We start from the raw sequence: 23017 nt of genomic DNA, 5'->3' as shown, positions 1-23017 counted from the left end.
GGCATACATATCCCCCCCCTTCCTCCTCTCCTCACCCTCATTCTGGACACTTTGAGTACTTGGGTCCCAAGTACTCAATACTTGGGTCCCAAGTATTGGCCTGAATATAAGCCTCACTTTCCCCTCCAAATTCTGACTATGAAAAGTTCAAGTGCGGCTTATATCCACGACCTTACGGTATGCAGCCAGGAGCATGGGGCAAACAGCGCCAGGAGCACAACAAAGGGGTGCCCGCCCTGTGCGTAGTCCCCCGTCCTCTCCCCCAAGGCCGGGAAGGGAGAGAGCGAGGAAAGGGAAAGGCCGCCTGCAACACAGCGCAGCTAAACACCCCCCCCCCCCCGATATGCAGCCAGGAGCAGTGAGGAGGAATGGAGCGACTTATATTCATTTTTTCCCCACCTCCAATTTTAAAGGTGTGGTTTATATTCAGGCCAATACGTTAATTTCTAATGTGGCTGTTGAGGTGAAGTGATTGAGGGGGGGTGCCAATACAGCTCCTTGCCAAGACTGCAACAGACCCTAGGTATCCCTCTGAAGAAGAGCAACAGTCCCATGTCCCAGTTTACACAGTAGAAAGATTTGCAAAGGCAGAGCCACAAGGTCTCCTCTGTGGTGACTCCAACATCTGGAATGTGCTTCCCCTAAGTGTAGACAGGAGGATCCTTAGGCTGGGGGGGGGGGCAGGCCTCTAAAACCAGCCCTCATGACTCCCCTCATTGGCCCCAAATGAGGCCCTCATTTTGTCTGAAACCTTAGCACCGTCACCAAACTGCACTTCTCAGAAAGCTATGACAGTATAAAGCTGAAATAGGCTCATGAGGTAGAAATACCCCCATAGAAAATAAGTAGTTCATCTAACCCAGCAGAATATCTCTGGCAATATTCAATGTCCTATTTTCTGGGAGACAAGGCACCAACAAAGAATTCCATTCCTTGTTGGGTTCCACGAACTTTGCTAGGTCTCTTTGAAACCTACATACTGTTAGCCATTATAGTGGTACCTCGGGTTAAGAACTTAATTCGGGTTAAGAACTTAATGATAACATCTAGATAGATAAATTAAGGATCTGTACAGTTTTGTAACATGCAAAAAATAATATATGTTGATAAACCAGAGAGAGGAGCTGAGGGAAGTCTGGGGAGGGAGGGGAGGGTGGGGCTATATTTTGGGGAGGGGGAGGGAAAAATAGGGGGGTTAAGGATGACATGTTTATCAATAAAATGTTGTGTCAAAATTACTAATAAAAATATTTTTTTTTAAAAGAACTTAATTCGTTCTGGAGGTCCATTCTTAACCTAAAACTGTTCTTAACCTGCGGTACCACTTTAGCTAATGGGGCCTCCTGCTGCCGCTGTACTGCCACCACGCAATTTCTGTTCTTATCCTGAAGCAAAGTTCTTAACCCAAGGTACTATTTCTGGGTTAGTTGAGTCTGTAACCTGAAGCATCTGTAATCCGAGGTACCACTGTACGTAGCTTTCCTGAATGCTAATAAGTTACAAGAATGAGTTGTATTCTGTTTGTGGTTCATTTGTAAATTAGTAAATACACTTTCTATATTGTCTCTCCTCAAACCATACATTATTTTACTGTGCCTGTATTATAACATCTTAGCTGCTGCCTTTCAAAGTTTTATCCTTTCTGAGACCGGATGCTTCATTATTTTCTAATATGAAGAGATGAATCCCCTTTAGCACGGTTCGCCTTTTTGATAGTCCCATCTCTAGCTGTCTTGAGATCTCCTCCTCGAATGCTGGTTGCCAATTCTGGACGCAGTAAAGTGGAAGTACCATTGGGCTTTAATTCTTCTTAGCATGCGTCACTTTACATTTACCAACGTTTAATTTCATCTGCCATTTCCTTGCCCTTTCTCTCAACACTGTGAGATCCTTCTGTAAATCCTCACAGCCTGCTTTAGACTTAACTGTGTTGAATAATTTAGCATCATTTGGAAATTTAGTCACTTCGCTTGTTCGTTTTCCAGGTCATTAATGACTGTTCTGTAAAGAGCAAGTATCACACAGATTTTGGGGCACCGTCTTAATCTCTATTTATTTTATTGCATTTATATCCCACCTTTTCTCCAAGGAGCTCAAAGCGGTGTACAAAGTTCTCCCCCTCATTTAATCCTCATTTAATCCCTACAACAACCCTGTGAGGTAGGTTAGACTGAGAAGCAGTGACTGGCCCATGGTCACCCAGTGAGCTTCTCGGCTATTTGAGCCCTTGTCTCTCAGGCCTTAGTCTTAACTACTACACCTGCCCTGACATCCCAAATCTTTGCAGTGAGAACTGGCCATTTGTGCCCCAGCTAGTTTATCTCTTTCAGCCAGTGTCTAATACAGGAAAGGATGCCACAACATCTACATTTTCATGACACGATTTTGTTATCAATACATTCTCTTTAAACCTGGAGGGATGATGGTGGGCTCTCTCTTGGTGGGGGTTTTTAAGCAGATGCTGAAGAACTATCTGTTGGAGATGCTCTGCTCTGGATCTCCTGCAGCCGGCAGGTTTTGGACTAGGTGACCTAGGAAGTCCTACCTGACACAATGATTCTGTTTGTAAAGTTAAAACCAGTTTTATAATATATTTTAGGTCACTTATGGCCAAATAGGCAGAGTTTTGTGACTGCAGTTCTAGCTGTCTTATCCAGAAAGCAGCCACTTGGCGGGGGCCAGTTTAGTTCTGAACCACAGCACAGAGGAGGGGTGTCAATAACTTCATTGGTGGGGATCCCGCATTTTCAGAGGGGAGGGGAGGGAAGAGAAGTTCCACTGTGGAAGCAGAAGTCTGTCATGCGCAGAACAACACTGTTGGATGCAGCCCAGTGTTGAGAATAATTCCCCAGTAGAGAAAGAAGGCTTAGCAACCATAGGGTCAGGCTTGCCAGTGGCACAGCTATGTAAAGGGCAGAGGGAAATGACACACCACACCACACATAGACACAAAAACCAATTATTGTGGACTGAAGCTGAAGTTTACAGAAACCACTAGCTATGGCTGTGGTGACCTCATGCTAGTTAAAACAGGAGATCGAGATGGACTGGTGGGTGCAGCTAGCTGGGAAAAACTGCTCAAGATTACTAGAAGTTTAAAATTCCGTATTACTGAAGAGAAGAAAATATTCATTATTATTTTTTGTCTCTACAGAACACTCTACTGAAACTTCTCATATTCTGCCTCTAGCTGGTTGTGTGTGTGGTGTGTGAAGGCAAGGTAGCTTATAAATAAATATTTGAGGAGCTGGAGCTTCAATGGTTTTTCAGAAAGCTGGCTTTTTACCATATTTCATTGGGATATTTCTTGCGGATGGATGCTGTGTGCTGCCCAGAATTACCAGCACTGAATATGCATTCTTTGACTGTTGCTTGGAGGGTTGTAAATGTTTTATTATTTTGGTTCTAATTTCCCCGCATACAACTTTATATGCTTGCGGTGGCCTGCATAAAGTTTCTATGTCCACTGTTATCCTTTTTGAAAAGCTTCTCAGACTTCACAAATACAGCTCTATGTATATTAATGTATTTTTTACATCTGGTATAATACTTATCGTCACCCCCTTTAAGTAGAGATGTGGCTTCCTGTTATGTAGACACTGTTTCTCACCGTTCCTCCACACTCCAATCAAAAGTGGCCACGTGCCTCTTTGAGTGCTACACTTAAAAATGATTGTTTCGATCCTTTTTGTCACCGTTTTCCAGTTCCCCAAAGGTGGACCCAGATGGCAACAATTCTCCTTTATTCCCTAGCCAGGCAAGCACACATGAATCACATACATACAATGTGGCCAATAATTTGCATTGCAGCGACCTCTGGTGGCCAAGAGTCCTTTCCGCTCCTGGGTTGTGCCTGCAGTCACTCTTCTAGGCGCCAGATTAAATATTGTGTACATTTGTGTGTACTTTTCCCTAGTTCTTGCTGTGTTGTTTTTTTAAAAATAGAAAATACAAAATGCCATGGGAAGCTGTCACTTCCAGCACAAAGTGGTTAGGATGTTTAACCCGTTCTCCTATGGACAACCTTCTGCTCAAAATCTCTCCTCTTTCTGGCTGTTTTCCCTGTATTTTCTAAAGTGGGTAGAAAAGCAATTGGGTGGAACAGTTTTTTTACAGGAAAAAAAATAGCAGGCAGGGAAAGGGCTAAGTATCTCCGCCCCAGTGTCAACATAGGGAAAGGCTCAGTGCTAGAGCATCTACTTTTCATGCAGAAAGTAAAAGGTAAAACTAAGCCCTCTATCTTCAGTCCCCAGCATCTTCAGGTAGAAATGGACGAGAATCCTGCATAAAATTCTGGAGATCTGCTGCCCATCAGTGTAGACAGTACTGAATGAGATGGACCTGTGGTCTGTCTCTGCAGCTCCTTATATTCCTAATTGCAGGCTCCAGTAATTGAGTTGTGTGTTGTTCTTAAAAATAAAATTTTAAAGCCCAGGGAGAGTAACGCATGAGTGCATGGAGCCAGTACCTTGGCCTGATGTCGCAGCAAATAATTGCCTGGTTAGCAACCACCATGGATTTCACAATGTGACTTGCGTGAGTCACTGTGAGCTATGCCGATCTCCTTTGCTGGCATTTGTTGCTGCTTTTGTTTCTTTGCTACTTAGGCGATAAAGTAAGGTGGGGTAAATTTGACTGCATGCCATCTTTGGACCAAAAGGTCCCCAAAGTAGCATACAAAATGTATGCCTAAAGTATGAAATATACCTACAGCATAAGGATCAAAGAGTAACCCCAAAAAGAAACCCAACGCCAACTGTATTTGAAAGACAAAAAGACATAGCATGGGCACCAGAATAACAAAACGAAACCCTTGTTATTAAAAGCCTGATTGTCACCATTTCTTTGGAGGTCAGTGAGGGAGCCAATCACAGCTCTAAAGGGAGGGAGTTTGGGGAAGATGTGTAGCTCAGTAGCAAAACATCTGCCTTGCATGCAGGAAACCCCAGGTTCAATCAACCCCAAGTAGTGCTGGAAGAGACCTGCCTGAAACCCTGGAGAGCTGCTGCCAGTCAGTGTAGGCAGTACTGAGCTAGATGGATCCACGGGTCTGACTCAGTATAAGCAGCTTTCTATGCCCCTATGTTCCAATGCCTGGGCCCCACAACACAGAAGGCTGTGGCTCACATGCTCAATGGCCCCACAGCAGACAATGATGGGATGCATAACAGGCATGTGCAAAAAAGGTTCACAAGCCTTTCGACAACCCTGTGAGTCAAGTCCCTATAAATCCTCTAGGGACCTGGGTGGTGCTGTGGCCTAAAGCACTGAGCCTCTTGGGCTTGCCGATCAAAAGGTTGACGGTTTGAATCCCCAGGACAGAGTGAGCTCCCGTTGCTCTGTCCCAGCTCCTGCCAACCTAGCAATTTGAAAGCACACCAGTGCAAGTAGATAAATAGGTACCACTGCAGCGGGGAGGTAAACAGCATTTCCATGTACTCTGGCTTCCGTCATGGTGTCCTGTTGTGCCACAAGCGGTTTAGTCATGCTGGCCACATGACCCGGAAAACTGTCTGTGGACAAACGGCGGCTTCCTCAGCCTGAAAGCGAGATGAGCGTCGCAACCCCAGTCGCCTTTGACTGGACTTAACCATCCAGGGGTCCTTTACCTTACCTTTAAATCCTCTAAGGCTGGGATGAGAGGATGGGGTGGGGGCCTCTGGTGCAACACAAACGCTGCAAGTTCTTAAGCAAGGAGGAGATTCAAGTACACATCCTTTCCTATCCTATGCCCAACAATATTAACTTTTGGTATGTGGTTCATCCATTCTCTTATTCCTGTCCCCTGAAAAGTGTGCTTTTACACGCCAGTAGGAGCTAGCAACCCTGGCTGACTGGTCACACATGCATCTTTCTCTCTTGGCGGTAAGAAACACAAAGCAAAAGAGTGCAAGGGCCATCTGAGCTCGAACACCTGGTGCAAATGTTTAATCTGTTTTGCAATATTTTTCACTGGGGGCAGTTAGCTCATTCAGCTAGTAGCCTTCGTGCTGAATATTGAGAAATCAGCTGAAGAGAGCTATCCACACAGTACTTAATTCTAGATGGGGATGTCAGCACTTCTGTCTATTCCCATTTCATATATTCCAGGCTCTGTAAACAGAAGCCAAAGCTGGAGCTGTGGCACAAATCATACCTATATAAATGAGCATTTTGTGTAATGGTTCATGTCCCAGTTCAGTGTCTGGGAGTCTATCATGCTTAGCATTATTTATTTCATGTTGTTTGTGTTATTAAAAATGCTTCTGTCCCACATATTCACCCATGAGTCCCCAAGGCAGCTAAGGATATAAAACAAACACAGCCAGATTAAGCAACAGACAAGCAATCAAATAAACAGTAAGCAATCAAAGATGTGCTCTGGAAGCACAAATACTGAAACAGTCTTCTGCAACTGTGTCACCAGATGTTTTTTATCTTTAGCTTTCATCATCCCCAATCATAGGTCATGCTGTAGTCCATGTTTAGCTGTAATCCAACAATGTCTAGGGACCAAAGTTTGGGGGAGGCTGTACAAATGCCACAATAACTACAAGCAGAAACACTGAGCAGTAGTTAATTGCTAACGTAGCCCACAATGTATTTTTCATAGTAAGATGCTGGGCTCGCTCTCAGTGCGACGTAGTAGACGTGCACCAGGGAGACCCAGATTCAAATCCTCCCTGAGCCATGAAACTCACTTGCTGACCTTGGCCAGCCGCTGACTTTCAGCCCAACTCTCAGCCTAACCAACCTCACAGGGTTGTTCTGAGGATAAAATTAATAAGGGAGAACCATGCACTCTGTACTTTTAACACCTTGGAGTAAGGCAGGGTGTAAGTTTGGTAAATATATAAGTAAACTTTTCTTCCATCTGTTGCCATCCTTCCAATTCACCTTCCTTTCGAGCTGTTGGATGAGATGGGTCATAAAATTCATAAAGTTATCCCCACTGAGCAGATGCTGGTCAGTACTGAGATTGCAGCCCAATTATGCCTCACAGAAGAGTACAAATTAAAGAACCTATTTTTTAACCTCTTTTCTCATGTGGAACGGACACTGCAAGACACAATCCCAATACACAGTCCAAACTCAGTGGTGGTAGCAATCAGTGTCCAGTGTCCAAGGCATTTCACATGCATTTATTCAGTAAGTCTCACATCAACCTTGCATAAGGTAGGTCAGTATCATGGTCCCCATATTGCAGGGGAGCGGCTGATGAAGCTCATAGTGGCTTTCCAACGTCTACCTCGTGACTCAGTTTTGATGTAGGAACGTACCGGTATTGGTTCACATCCGGTTCTCTTTGCCATTGTGCCACAATACCTCTGCATTCAGGCCTTTAGGCGCGAGCCATCTGCCTAGCTTTCTGCAGCTTTGATCCATCCGCTTGATGTGGAATTAAAGAATGGCAGCTTAGAGAGGGAAGTGGCAATCTCCAACACCACCCTGGACCCCTTTAACTAATTGCTTCAGTTTTCATCGCAAGAGAAACAGGACAACAGCGAGCTTCCAGTGGAAGCTTATCAAAGTGACAAGGGCCCTTCCTGCTTCAACAGCATAGTCACAAAGGAGTGAGGGCTGCTGAAGATGACAAGGCTGCAGAAAGTGGGCTTCCAGGGGCGGTGAGGGCAAGAGAATATTCTTAGAACAGAGGCGGGGTGTTGTCTTCCAGATGTTGCCAGACTACAGCTTCCATCATCCCTGGACATTGCTCAGGCTGGCTGGGACTGGTGAAAATCAAAATCCAACAATGTCTGGCCACAGACTTCCCCACCCTACCTTAGCGTAAGAAACACTGCATTGCAGGGAGAAGTGAGCTCTTGGGATAGTCAAGTTTGAAGATTCCTGCTACAGACTTTTCCCCTTTTCGTTTGCCAATTCCACCAAAACAGTGAGGCATCAACTCAAGGATTTTGATGGAAGGTTTCCAGTAACAGCAGAGCGCTGTTTCGTCATACTGTTACATCTGATTTGGATGTAAGCAGAAGTGAAAAGCAAGCACTTTGGTATCCGCCGCCTGACTTGTCATTTGTGGGGAGGTGTGTAAGCCATAAAGTATCATGCTAAGGGTTGGGGAAAAGAAAGTGTGCACAAAAACAAAAGCCACCTTCATTTTTTTCATGCATTTTAGTGCTTGCTTAGTGCTTGTGTAAACCCAATCAATCCTGGATCACGCAGTTAATATGAGGATATCATAGCACCGCATAGCCAATCAGATTTGGCTGTGTGACAATGTGGAGAGTAAACAAAGTCCTCTCGTTGCCCCATGACTGCCTGGTTGAGAGGAAATCCACCAGTGTTCTTGCCCAGCCACCACTCCCTGGGTGCATTCAGAAGTCATGTCAAAGTAATGATTTGTCATTAAGAACCATGGATACCTGCTCCCTCCTCCTTCATGCATGTGGAGAGTTTATACGCTTCTGCTTCTTAATGACAGAAAACCATAGTTTGCCATTTCATCCAAATGTGGCAAATCATGGTTTGCACAAACCATACCTTGCAATCAAATCAGGAGTCCACACCACAGTTTGTTCCTGGTTTGGGACCCTCATTTCCCCAATACTTACATGTTTGCTTCTGGTATTGTGGGTAGGCTCAAAACGTACCTGGAAACTGTATTCTTTCCCTCCTGAAAGCACCACCCCGCTTCATAGCTTACAGGGCGCAGAAGGCAACACATTCTGAAAGATACCTTGAGCTTTGAGCAGCATCACTTTGTGGAATGTCAGTCACTACTGCAGTTATTTGAGATTGAGAACCTGGGGGTTGTGATAAACCTCTGGATTACAGGCACCTCCATCCATCCCCTTTCCCCTCTTTTTCTACCAGTTCTGCCAAAAGTTACAAGTATGAATGTGGTATCGAGATTGTCAGCACGGTGGGGAGCCTGATTGATTTTGCTTGGCTGAGCATGTTAAGAATTGGATTTTTCAGCATTTCTATGCCATTGGGAGGGCAAGAAAAGGTTTGCTTTTGTTTTGTGAGGATCGTGTGATTTTGGTACACTTTCAGAACTGAGAGCTCTTTTAAAAAGAAGGAAACTGAATATGGCAGTTCTCGATTTGTGATGGATAGGAGCGTGATTACTGGGGTTTCTGCTCTGAGCTTATTGCACTATAGTTCAATGCACTGCTGGCTAATTACACTTGCTGGAGATGCGTTAATGATACACCTGTCACTATCACTGTGTGACAACCCAAAGGCAAGGAGCTGCCTGATGAGTAATCCCAGCATTGACCTGGGTATATTATCTTGTGCTTCATTTTTTTTGTCAAGCTGTATTTCCAGAACCTCGAGATTTATACACAAGAGGTGGCCTATGACACCACAGATGGGAGGGGCAGCAGCTGTTCCCCCACCCACCCAGCATTCAGATATATTTGTGCAGGATGCTTGCAAAACATTTTTATTCAGGGCTGCTCCACACATGGATGGATATTACTTCCATGTAGGAAAGTCGTATGCACATTACCACTTGCGGCAAATAGACACATGCTGAGAAACTGCGAGTGGCAGCAGGGTTCCATCATGTGTGTGATGGATTCAGCCCATTAGGTTTGACCTAAAGGACTGCGGGCAAACAGAAAGTAGTCGCTCGTCCTCTACTGCAGTCCTTCATCTGAGCTTCCACAAGTCTTTTTGAGCAGTATTACGAAGATAGGGTCCATGGAAATGCAATACTCAATTTAAGGTGAGGCTTTCTGTGAGTAGGTACCATCTGTGTGCTGGAGTATTCCTAAATCCTTCTCTGTAGTGTTTTTGGGGAAATGAGACTAGTTTTCTACCTCTAATAGAGAAGGTGAATCTACTGTATGTGTCCATTAACATTTGTTTAATGGAGCAGAGCCAATTTAGCTCAGCTGATTGACTATCATAGATGCAGAGGATCATCAGACATATGAATCTGTCATATGGTTTCTCTCCGTGGAATATTTTTGTGGCTCTTGGCCAATTACAGAAAGACGTGTTTTGTTTTTAAAGGTAGGAGGTGTTTCTGATCAGGGGGAAAAAATAACACGACTCTCTTAGCAACTACCCACATTAATATTTGCTATATGGATTCCACACTGTATAACCACAAGATATTAGTTTCGTAATAATTGTTCAGGTTCTGTACCGTTTAAAATTACAGAATTTATTTTTATGAACTGGCATTTTTGCCAGTACTGGGCTACAGGATGGTCACTGACACATATTCCACTATCAGCATATGGAATATGCATCCTGGATTGCAAAAGTCTAAAATGCATTCCTGTCAAAGATCTTTTGAAATGGGTTATGTGCGTTATTATGAGCTATTGTGTTTTTATGAGGCTCATATATAGAATAATTGCAAACTTTACAACCTTTAGGAGACATCTGAAGTCAGCCATGTATTAGGAAGTTTTTAATGTTCAATGTTTTATTGTTTTTGTACATGCTTGAAGCCACCCAGAGTGGCTGGGGGGCAATCCAGTCAGATGGGTGGTGTACTATTATTATTATTATTATTATTATTATTATTCCTGTGAGAAAAAGCCATATATTTTCCTTAGCTATATATGCATATCTAGCTCAATTGCATATCATTACATAAACTTTGGCATATATGGAGCCAGTAATAATTGGAATAATAATAGTAATTCTTTTATTTTTATTTTTATTAGATTTGTACAGTGCCCTATACCCGTAGATCTCAGGGCAGTTTACATCATACAATTACAATATAAAAACACAAAATACATAATAAAATAAAGAACAGAAACAGAGCAATAATCTGCCCTTCCGCAATACATTTAAAGGGGCATCGTTTTAGTGTGTACTAATCGGTTGGGGCAGCCACACACAAAATAAGTGGAGGGCAAGATGGCCGGATTTTAATTGGCAGAAAAGATGATGCAGGTGAAAAGGTGAAAATCCCTCCGCATTGCGGCTGTGTTCCAAAGAGGGACCTCCCACCACTGCTTTCAGCTTAAAAAAACCAAACAGGATATCCCATTCACAGAACTCCAATGCCATATCAAGTCTGGCTCTAACATAACCAGAAAAAGTGTTTGAAATGACTGGCTATAAATGGATGAGGAAATAGTAGCTCATAGTGGATATTGCAACTGCACCCGAGTGACTGAAGTCCTTTATTCTGACCTAAGTAGGTGATGGTTCCTTGATTGTGGCTTCCCCGTCGACTTGGTTATAATGAGAGTGAAATGCACGACTGCTCTGTGGTGCAGTGGCTGGTGGACCTTCAAATATCCCTGATCACTATGCCTGAAACTACCTGAATCCAAGGGTGATGACCTAAAGCTTTTTATTCTCTTATATTTCAGCACCAAACTTGGCAATGCCGTTTGGATGCGTTACCCTGGGCGATAAGAAGGATTATAACCAGCCATCTGAGGTGACTGACAGATATGACCTAGGGCAGGTCATCAAAACGTAAGTCTTTGCTCCTCCTTGCTTTCAAAGCTCCTTCCAACTCTATGCATCCTATACAAATGGCACTGGTTGCCAGTTGGGTACTTCTCATGTGAAAGGGTAGTTTCCGTTGCAATGACTCCATTTGTCAATTGCAGTCAACAGACAAAGCTGAGACTTAGGTCTGCCCCTCTGTCACCAAGAGCCATCCAGGTCCACGGGAATGGTAAAGCTTGAATGAACCACAATGTAAGGTATACAATACCATATCCATATTGCCTAAAAAAATTGTCTGTTAAGGCCATGGCCCTGAACAGCAGCAATTCACTGGCATTTTGGAGCTTAAGTGAACATGGAAACTGAAGGGGTTCTTTTTTGTTAATAGAATTCAACAAACAGGTATCTAAACTGCTGCTTATTACAGGTGTAGGATTGCTGTCCAAGGCAACTCCCCACATCACGTTCTCCCCTCTTTCCTGCCCTACATCTTTGTTGCTGGCAGGGAATAGGAAAACACACAATTTGAGCTTGCACTACACATTAAGTGCAGCCAAACAATATGGGGAGAGAGGGCTATTTTCAGTGGCTACCCATGTCTCCTGTAATGGGTCACCTAGCGCACACAGTCATAGTAATTTTCCGTACTTAGACAGCACATAGTTCTGCTGGTTAGGCTTTGTGGATTAAGCCAATAACCACCCATTGCAGACCAGGAGGTGAGGACTCGTGTTGAAAAGGCAGTGGCTTGCCCAAATGGCATACGGGCTGCCCACACAATCCCACATGCATACAACAAATGTGTTTAGGAGGGAGTGGAATCACAGTGGCAAGCCCTAGTCGCATATTTTTTGTACATTTTTGAGGTACCTATGGATGCAGATGCATACACAGAAGCTGAGACTGTGTTTATCTCCTGCCACTTGTACAAATCTCTACGTGTACAGTTTATAAATTTATACACACATAGGCAAATGTATGTGCATATGGTAGGGGCAAAGCTTGTTAATGCAACCCTGCTCCTTTTTATGTGCACACATTATAAACATGAGACTACTAGACTCATTGTGAGTTTAAGTTGAGATTTGAACAAGGGATTTCCTGGCTTGCAGCTCACATACTTTTTTCAGAAGATATTATCCAGGGCCAACATATTTGGGTACTAAAAGGCTTTGCTTGCACTCTCTCTTCAAGGTTCTTTTCAGCTTCCCCCCCAGGTACTTGTTGACTTTAGGTCTAGTGCCAGTATTTAGCCTTAGATGAAGTTTACCACCCTCTTTGGGCTGCACTGCCAAACAACCCAATTCTGAGAAGACCTGGTCCTGGTGCATCAAGAGACTGTAGCAGCCTCACACCAGTCATGGGTGGGAAGGGCTGTAGCTCAGTGACAGAGCAACTGCTTTGCATGCAGAAGGTCCCAGGTTCAACCCCTGGTGTCTCCTGGTTATACTGGGAGGAAACCCTGGAGAGCAGCTGCCAGTTAGCATAGACAATACTATGGGCCAATGGGTCTGACTCAGTAAAAGGCAGCTTCCTATGTTCCTCCACTGAACATGAAAGGAAATAGTGTGAACCATTTGGCCAAGCTCACCATTTCTTATGTTAGCACAGGCTTATAGCCAGTTGCTCCTCCTTAGCTTTCTTCCTGCCCCTACCCCATGCCTGGACTTCTCCAAGAGCAATCACATTTTGGTGGGACCTGGGATAGAGTGCTTGAATTTGGCATGCATCTGTTAGACAATATGGTAGATGGATGTATACATCACTCTTGAGAGGGTGGGTGACTCATGAAGTTAAGGTATATGTGGTCCCTCTTGGGCTGCTTCATCTGCTGGGCATGGACTACTTAAATCTGAAGGTGGGTGTTCTTTCGCCAGAGAGGAGTTCTGTGAGATATTCCGTGCCAAGGAGAAATCAACAGGGAAGCTCTATACATGCAAGAAGTTTCTGAAAAGAGATGGGCGCAAAGTGCGGAAGGCAGCAAAGAATGAGATCATCATCCTGAAAATGTGAGTTGTGAATGTCCACACTGATTGATACACTAGCCTCTGCTTTTTTCAGCTGCTGTGTTGCTATCTTTTTACTAATTGTGGTAGATAATCATAGTGTGTCCAAATCCGCTGCAGCAAGAAATTATCTAGACTTTCTCTGATTCTCCAGAACAGCTCCTACATTGACCTAGGCATTGCCAATATTTTCAGGAGGAACTGGATGTGCACAGCACTGATTGGCCAGCCCGTGCCTCAAATGCAAAGCCACATTCCTCACTCGCCCTTCTTCAAAGCAGGGTCCTCAAATGGAGTCACAAAGCCAATTCTTGAAATAGGTTCTTAAATGTAACAAAATAAATGTAAAAAGACCTTAAAAATTAAATACCAGTCAGATGTTTGGGCAGAGAAAACAAACAAGCTCTACTGGTGCCATGACAAGAGCAAAACTGGCAAGGAAGCACAACACAACTCACAGCTAAAACAACAAACAGCAGAACGCCTATTCCTATTTGAAAGCTCATCTTTACACAGTGTTAATAGCTCTTTTTTAAAAAACAACTATTGGCATTGTACACTGGCACATCTGATCCCAGATCATGTGCCAGATAGCTTATCCTGCCTATAGGTGATATACAGTGTTAGAGTAAACTCACTGGGTGGAATTCAACATCACACTATTACAAAAGCTCCATCTGTGCAGGAATATCAGCTTGCCAGATAGAATGAACCCCCCCCCCCACTGTCCTGAGGCTTCTGACAGACAGACAGACAGACAGACAGACACACACACACACACACACACACACACACACACACACACACACACACACCCCGAGCCAGGAATGGGGGCAAGTCCCATTGCACAAGCAAGAGCCCTTCTGCTTCTTGAGGTTAATGCTAATGGGGTTCATTGGGTGACTCTTGCCCACTGAAACCCAATAACTTAAGTTTATTGCTTTCAATGGCTCTGCTCTGCAAATGGCAAACTTTGCATGTCACTCTGTATGAGTGAGAGGGAACCTTTATCAGAATGAGGGATATACTTCCTTCCAAGCAACCTTGCCTTTAGTGGGCCCTGCCGTCATTGCAGTCAGAATTGGGGGAAGAGGAGGGGGCTTTGCCTTCTGTTCTCAGTGAGAAACTACCATGGGTGCCCATGGGAAGTATCTGGAGTACTGTGGCCACTGATGATCCATGAAGGATGCTGACAAACAGGAAAAAAAAGATTTAGAGGAGAGCTGCAGAAATGATGGAGGCTTTTGAAGGATAATCCAGTGCTAATGAAACATGGTGCATTCTGTCTCAAAAGGAGATTATTAATCTATCCCAGGCATAGGCAAACTCCGGTCCTCCAGAAGTTTGGGACTACAATTCCCATCATCCCTAGCTAACAGGAGCAGTGGTCAGGGATGATGGGAATTGTAGTCCCAAACATCTGGCGGTCTGGAGTTTGCCTATGCACTATCCATTAAAGGGTCCTTATTTACCACATCCACTAAGGGAAGAACAGGGACTCAGATTTAATAATAAGGAACAAGATTTAGGTTACAATGTACTGTACTTCCAAATTATGGAAGCAGCAAACGACTGGAATACGTTACAAATAAAGGTGATAGCATTCCCCTTGGAAGTTTTCAAGTAAAAGTTGAGCAGGTACCTGCCAGAAATACTTTGGCGACAGGATCTATGCCATACGCCAGCAGGTCTCTTCCAACCCCTAGCTTTTCTCTTCCTTTCCTTTCCCTACAGGGTGAAACACCCCAATATTCTGCAGTTGGTGGATGTGTATGTTACCCGGAAAGAGTACTTCCTCTTCTTGGAGCTGTAAGTAGTTGTTACCCAGAACTCCCAAGATGTCGCATACATAATGGCCTCTCCCATTTGCTCTGCTGAGGCCTTGGACTGCTCTACTGTGCCTGCAAACCATCTTGTCGGCACTTCACAAGGTGCCTTCCCAAAGTGTGATCAGAAGCTTCTTCAGGAGACCATCCATAAAGAGGGGCATGAATATTTATTTCCTCTTCACTTGCTCTCCACACCATTCATGAATTTCTGTACATTTGAGGGAACAGTTGTAAAACATCTGATTTGCATGTAAAAGGTCCCAGGTCCAATCCCAGATCTAGGTAAGGCTAGGAAAGACTGCCCTCTGAAACCCTGGAGAGCTGCTGCCTCTCAGTGTTGACAATACTGGCCTAGATGGATCAGTGGCCTGACCCCAGTAAAGACAGCTTCATCAGCTCCATTTTATACTCCAGTCATGGTTTATCTTCTTTCTTCTTCTTCTTCTTTGGTGATCACTCGTACCCGACTAAAATTGTGTTCCATAAACACGGTTTTAACAATGAGTCCATAAGTGACTGTGGAGGCCAATTCTGGATCCACACGTCCTTCCACAGTAGAGACATAGGTTTCCAGGCAGGAGTTGATCATGGTGAGGGTTTGCCAAGCGTGCCTTCCTCTTAGCACATTTTCAAGTTCAGAATAGAGTAGTTGCTTTGGAAGATGATAATCAGGCATCCGCACAACATGACCAGACCAACGATGTTGAGGAATCATTGCTTCAACACTGATGATCTTTGCTTCTTCCAGTACACTGGCATTAGTTCGCCTGTCTTCCCAAGTGATGTGTAAAAAATTCCAGTCATGGTTTATATGACCTGTTTAGCAAAATTGTGGTGTACGTACTTCTCTGTCCATAGTGTGGCAACCCTTGCCTTGCAGGTTACACAATTTCACGTCTTCCCTTGCCACTTTGTCTCTCTTCTCTCATCTGCAGGGCTACTGGCCGAGAGGTATTTGATTGGATCTTGGACCAGGGTTACTACTCTGAGCGTGACACCAGTAATGTCATCAGGCAGGTGCTGGAGGCTGTGGCATACCTGCATTCACTCAAGATTGTACATAGGAACCTCAAGGCAAGTCCATCAAGCCTGCTGCTAGCCTTTGCTGCACAAACGTCTGAGCCAATTATCCACCCCATCCTCATGGGCTCTCGCTTCCCCTAAGAAGTAGACATAAGCAAATATAATAATGCTGCCCTTCCTATTCTGTTCTTTCTCACTGTTTTCTGTGGCTTACTGGCAAATCCCATTCATGATTCTATATACAGAAATAGAAGCAGACCCATCCTAAATACCTTGCTTTGCCCAGAATAATTTACATATATATATATATATATATTCTGTCCTTAAAAGAGAATTCAAATAAAAGATGTCATAAAAAAAATCCAACAGCAGCAGTGATTCATAGAAGCAAGCAATCAGCAAGGGAAAAACCTTAACATAGCACATGGGAGGCAAAATGAAGAAGCTAAAAGCTGATTGTTTAAGAAGGCTTTTAACTAGGCGCCTTAAAATATACAGGGTCAGTGCTTGATGGCTGTCATCTGGAAGGGCCCTCTGTGTGGCACAGCACTGTGGGCAGGAGGGAGCCATTCAGCAGTTTTGCCTGGGGAATTGCTTTTTCATTCATCTCTTCCCCCACCCCTTTCCTGCTGTGTCCCTGCAGCTAGAGAATCTAGTGTATTACAACCGCCTGAAGAACTCAAAGATTGTGATCAGCGACTTTCACCTGGCCAAGCTGGAGAATGGGCTCATCAAGGAACCCTGTGGGACCCCTGAGTATCTAGGTAAGAGATGGCACAGTCAGCACAACCAGATGATGTTTTCATGGAAGGACCCAATGGGGGGGGGGGGAGAATTATACCCATATAGTATAAAGTCCACCAGGGACTTGAATCTCAGACGCCAATGCCTTTTTTCAGGCAGATGAAATGCAGTAGGTGCTTATTTCTCCAGGAAACTCACGCCTTTGAGATTAGCTTGTAAGGTTTCATGATGGAAAAGGCAGAACCAGCCACAGCTAATTTCATATTCCATCGAAAATAACATTCCTGCTCTCCACAATTCTCACACAAGAGACACTCATTCATTCAAAGCCATAACTGCTGTCTGATGAGACATCTAGTGCAATTCCCCTAGACTCCCAGCGAGAGGGGAGTGAGTGTGGCTCACTGGAAGATGTGAGGGGTGTTTCCAGGGTGGCTCCCTCATGACATGGGTGTTAAATGCTCCTGAGATGTTGAGATCTTTGGGGACAGTTTCATCTCTTATTAAAACAACAACCACCCAGTTCTACCTCTCTAAACCTGCAGCACATGGGACGCTGTCTGTCAGGGCGCACTAGTTCTGTTTGCAGGGAAGTGTTATAGATTCAAATACACAGTCCTTCCAGCTGCTTTCAGAAGTAGAATAGTCCCAAAGATGACTGCACCAGGTCATATTTTATCAGTGTTGATTTCCACTCCGATCAAGGCAAAGTTTCTGAAATCCTATGTCCTGGAGTTATGTTTCATTGCCCTATATGCTCATGGGAGCAGCACTTGCCATCTGTTCTTGTCCTTGCAGCTCCTGAGGTGGTCGGGCGCCAGCGGTATGGACGGCCTGTGGACTGCTGGGCTATTGGTGTGATCATGTATATTCTGTAAGTAAGGAGCAATGAAGAATACTGGAGTCCTCAGCCTATCATACTGGCGACTGGGGTGGGGTGGAGGAGGGTCAGAAAACAGAATAGATATGAGGAGGCTGGTGGATAAAGAGAAGGAACTTAAAAGCTATCTACAGGAGAAGAACCATTCTCAGCTCTTGCAACGGCAAAAGGGCGAAAGATTGTGTATGGTTAGAGGCTCCACTCAGTGGCAAGACTGTACACCTACCATTTCATATGACTGTCACTGCGATCAGTTAGATTTGCAGGCATGACAGGGCCTTTTTGGTAGTAGCCCCATGAGTTTTAAGTTGAGGGGTGCATTTGCAGGCTTTAAGCGGACATTAAAAAGTCATCTATTTCAGATGGCTTTTTCATAAAATATGTTGTGGTCTCCTGAGTCTTTATTAGGTTTTTAAGGCAGCAGTTTGATTTCATCCCTTCAGGCGCACTCCACTGTCTCTCAAGACTGACAGATGCCAACGACAAAAAGGCTTAGCTTGTTTTATATGGTCTTTAATATGGTGATTTTATGTTTTTTATTTTTGGTATCGTATAATGTTTTTGTTTCGTTTTTAGCAATATGTCTGTTGTTATTCAGTTTTATAGGAAGACACCTTGTTGCCCTAAAAGGCAGCTTATAAACCTTTTCAATAAATAAATAAATAAATAAATAAATCTCCTTCCTATAGCTAATTTCCCCTCCTACCGCTGTGCTACAGGTTGTCAGGAAACCCACCATTCTATGAGGAAATGGATGAGGATGATTATGAAAACCATGATAAGAACCTGTTCCGTAAGATCCTGGCAGGCGACTATGAGTTTGATCCTCCCTACTGGGATGACATCTCTCAGGCAGGTAAGGTTCTATGAATACTGGAGAGAAGGAAAACGCATGCTGTTACTTGTAGGAGGTACACCCACAAACCATGAAGGGAAATACAGTGTCAATGGTTCCTTTATCCAATCAACAGCATTCCCACCTAGCAGATGCCCTGCAACAATAAACTCCTACCTGATCCTCTCAGTCATGTAAGTCTCAACAAATGTCAGTGCCATTCCACGGCAGGTAACTGTGATCTCTTCCTTGGCTGATATGTGCTCCCAGTACCTCCCTCGTAAAGGACCGAATTAGGTATTAGGCAAGAAAAATCAAAGGAGACTTCCAGTTTCATCTGATGAATGGTAGTGAGAGGAGACACTACATCCTTTTCTTCTTTGTTTCTCCAGCCAAGGACTTGGTGGCCCGTCTAATGGAGGTAGACCAAGACCAGAGGATTACAGCAGAGGAGGCTATTTCTCATGAATGGTGAGTGCCAAATAGCTGTTCCTGGTAAAATAAGGGTTTCCTATCAAAAGAAGGACTTAGGACCAAGGAGAATGGGAGGAAACACAGAGAGGTAAGGTGTGTAAGGTCTTTATACTCTTAAATTGTCTTCACGCCCTAGGAAAGCCACTGAAAATCCTAAGCAGGGGTAGCCAACCTCCAGGTGTTTGGAATACAACTCCTACTGGTCTCAGCCACCACAGCCAATGGTCAGGAGCAGTGGGGATATTAGTCCAAGCACATCATCTAGAGGGCACCATGTTGGCCAGCTTCTGCTATTGGATAAAATAAGTAGAAGCTGGTGAAGGGAGAAGAAACAAGGTGTTTCAGATGTTATAAGCACTGAAAATCTAGATTGGTTTGAGCAGAGGCCAGGGCATTCATGGTAATTGCTGGCGTGGAAAGTTGCCTTCCCATTTAAGCCCCAACAGTACAGGCCCGTGAGCAAAGCTAAGGAAGGAAGTTAGGCTAAGGAAGGGTAATTGCCAAGAGACACAACTCATTGTCATATTTTTTCTGTTCTCAGGATTTCTGGCAATGCAGCTTCGGACAAGAACATAAAGGACGGAGTATGTGCTCAGATTGAGAAAAACTTTGCCAGGGCAAAATGGAAGGTAAGGTCCCACGTACTTGGTGCTGCCAGCAAGAATCCTCTTTTGCACTTGAGGAAGTTTAGCCTCAAGAGAGGGGACACATCCCGGGCCTTCTCAGTCTGTCTCCAAATCTCCCCTACTTTGTCAACCCTTATGGGCATTGGTTTTATTTGCATAAGGCCGCACAAATATGCAAAGGATTAAGGCTAGCCTCACTGCAGCCGGGTAGGAAACAGAAATGCCATTGTCCATTCCTCACTACATTTATAGTAGTGTAGAGCAACTGTAGTGTTGAGGAGGCTAGAACGATTTCAAAAGGGAAAACCCAGACTCAAATCCCCTTTCAGCCATGAAGCTTGCTAAGTGGCCTTGAACACACCCGTCACACAATTAGCAACTGAATGGCTTTTCAACAATAAATTGCAGGCATGGGCCCCATCCACATCACAACTTTTCGCCCCCTGTTGCAGTCCCAGTCAGGATGCACCTGCAATTCGCATGGAAAGTGGGATGCACCCATTGGGGTGAATGATAATTACATGAATGGACCTTGTCTAATTTTACCCTCAGTTAAACTGACACTTCGTTAAACTTAAGGAATGGCAGGAAGCAATTAATAATTTCTGCCAGAGTTGTAATCAATTTACTAACTATTGAAATAGGCCTTACTACCAAAATATTGATCAGGGGATGTTGAATTCATCAATATTGTATAGACTTTTGCGATTGATATGTTTGTCTCCTGGTTGTGTTGAAGAATAAATTGGTAGAACCTGAAGAATCTATATTACCTCAAATACTGATAAGATGTTAATATTTTGAATAACTTTAATACTTTATAAGTACTTTGTATTAATTGCATTTTACATTATTAATTTTCATGTAATATTCATCTGTACCTTAATTATTTTTTATAAACCTTTTTATTCTTGGACATCTTAATCTTCCATGAAGTTTTGCCTTTAACTCCTCTATTAATAATATTTATTAACTCTATGGCTTATGACTTTTATATATACGGTACAATGTTCTATCTATCTTTAAAAAGAAACTTTAGCGATTTGGATGAGGAAAGTTGTGTATCCCACTCGGGTTCTTCTTCCTTGGTGGTAATGGCACATGAAGAGTCAGTTTCCCACTGGATATTCTGGAATTTTTACTTCTAGTCCTCAGTGAAGCATCCTTTCTCACTGAGGACTAGACCACCCACCACCACCTCTGCCTTCTCCTGCCCAAATGGACTTTTTAAAAAAAAAAACTTTGGGCAGGGAAGCAGGAGGCAACATACAGGGGCTTTTGGGAAGTATACAAATGGAATACTCAGAAAGACTTGACCTTTCTCAGGGACATTCCCATAGAAAACGTTGCCATAGCTAAAATGTAAATTGGATGTTATTCCCTGCCCCAACATTTTTTTTATTTGAGGCAGGGGAGGAGTAACATTCAGGGACCACCTCTAGTTTTTTTATAATTCAGAAAATTTTGTGGACTAAAAAAAAAAGAGTAAATTGGTTAACTTCCGTTTCTGAATACTGCTAGCCTTCAGTAATATGGTCAAGAAGTCATACAATTGGATCAGTCATCATGAAATGAAATAAAGCTCGCAGTACATTTTGGGGCCTAGCTGCTTTCTTTCTCATGCTTTAGCCTTGAGCTGCCGTTATAGACAGTGTCTCTTCTCAAGTTTTGTCTGCAGTCACAAGAACTGAAAGCACACTTATAAATAAAGCTGAGATTCTCCAGTGTGAACATGCTATAATTATATATAATTTTGTGTGTGTGTGTGTGTGTGTACACACACACAAGCCAAGGGTTTCATAAGATTTTGAATTAGTGACATCAAATTATAGAGGGTAGGGTGCAAAGGAAGCAGGGTGGAGGTGTTGCTCCTATTCCTTCTCCCCACAATAAAACTGCGAGAGGCCATGAAACGTTACCAACGAACAACCCCCTTTCTCTCGCCAACCTGCAGAAAGCCGTTCGAGTGACCACAATGATGAAGAGACTCCGAGCGCCGGAGCACACGGATGCAGCGAAACCAGCAACTCCTGCCGCTGCCACGACAGACAGTGCTTCCCCAACAGAGACCACCAGCGCCCCACAGGCAAAAGCGGAGGCAGACAGCACGGCTTCAGCCACAACAGCCGAAGCAGCCCCAGCGACAACAATGGCAGCGCCAGCTGCTGCTGCTGCTGCAGGAGCAGCAGCGAGCCCAGAAGAAACAACGTCAACAGCTCCAGCAACTACGGCAGAAGCTCCGGCGACAACACCGGCAGCCCCCACTACGTGTAACGGGGGAGAAAGTGCCGCCCCCAGTGCCACCCCAGAGTCCTGGAATGAGGAGACTGGCTGAGTCAGAGGGGAGCAGGGCAAGGGCAAGGGCAGGGCTGTACCTCTCTTTGTTGTATTTCTCTCTGTAAATAGTCACTGGCATGGTACCCCCACCCCCCAACTGTCCTGGCTTCCCAACCAACCCCTCTGCGTGTGGCTGTCAGTTTGTCTGACTTCTATGTGTCTCCAGCTAGGTGGCAGCAGAGTTTCTATTTTTTATGTGACAGAGTCCAGAGAGACCCCGTTGGGCCCAGGTAAACAACAAGTGGTTGTAGAGGCCTAGCCCATTGCATGAAATTCTCTCTCTTTCTCTCTTTCTCTCTCTTCCCCGCTCCCTCTTTTCCTCCGTTGCTTTCCTTTTCTTTGTCCCATTTCTCAATTTGTTTTCTTACTACTCTCTCTCTCTCGGTCACTTGACTTGCTACTTGGTTGGGAGAAGCTGGAGCAATCAGATCAGACACAGTAGCCATACTTTTCAGCCGACTGGTTTGTTATATACCATGGAGGTATGGGGAATGGGATGCAGGTCCAGGTCAGGTTGGAGGATAAAGAGGGCCGCACACTGTCATGGCAGAGCTCTCAAATTAGTCATACCCATTGGAGATGCATGTGGAATTCATCTGTTCAGCTGCTGGCAAGATCTTCTGTAGCAATTTACCTCTATGTCCAACGTATGGTTGTGTGTGAACAAAGCTAATGCAAAATCCATGTGAGAGTGTGTGTGCATTTGCTAGACTTTTCAATGAACTGTCGATACTGAACTGTCAACACAACTGGGGTGTAGCTATCCATATATTTGTGCAGAAGCAATTTTCCCTGGGGACAGGAGACAACCCTAGTCTGGAAAACAAGCTAACTGTGAACAAGCAGGGGCAAGGAAGATAAAAGACAGGTGGGAAGCTTGCATTTATTTA

General features: G+C 44.2%; 1 protein-coding gene across 2 annotated transcripts in view; it reads left to right on the top strand.

Annotated features, from left to right (window-relative positions):
* The window catches only part of CAMKV (CaM kinase like vesicle associated), a 58289-nt gene extending 35480 nt beyond the window's left edge, over window positions 1-22809 (top strand). For both annotated transcript variants that reach the window (XM_028718623.2, XM_077924729.1), the window contains exons 2-11: window positions 11289-11397; window positions 13251-13382; window positions 15114-15188; window positions 16144-16282; window positions 16875-16995; window positions 17774-17849; window positions 18575-18711; window positions 19083-19161; window positions 19706-19793; window positions 21745-22809. In XM_028718623.2, the coding sequence (XP_028574456.2) occupies window positions 11303-11397; window positions 13251-13382; window positions 15114-15188; window positions 16144-16282; window positions 16875-16995; window positions 17774-17849; window positions 18575-18711; window positions 19083-19161; window positions 19706-19793; window positions 21745-22125 (1323 nt within the window). In that variant the 5' untranslated portion in view covers window positions 11289-11302 and the 3' untranslated portion in view covers window positions 22126-22809. The remainder of the gene's footprint in view (window positions 1-11288; window positions 11398-13250; window positions 13383-15113; window positions 15189-16143; window positions 16283-16874; window positions 16996-17773; window positions 17850-18574; window positions 18712-19082; window positions 19162-19705; window positions 19794-21744) is intronic.
* The last annotated feature ends 208 nt before the right edge of the window (window positions 22810-23017 follow it).

The sequence above is a fragment of the Podarcis muralis genome, chromosome 2 (assembly GCF_964188315.1).
Source record: "Podarcis muralis chromosome 2, rPodMur119.hap1.1, whole genome shotgun sequence".
Lineage (NCBI taxonomy): Eukaryota > Metazoa > Chordata > Lepidosauria > Squamata > Lacertidae > Podarcis > Podarcis muralis.
The sequence above is the reverse complement of the archived record's forward strand: the minus strand, read 5'-3'. Positions and strand labels throughout refer to the sequence as shown.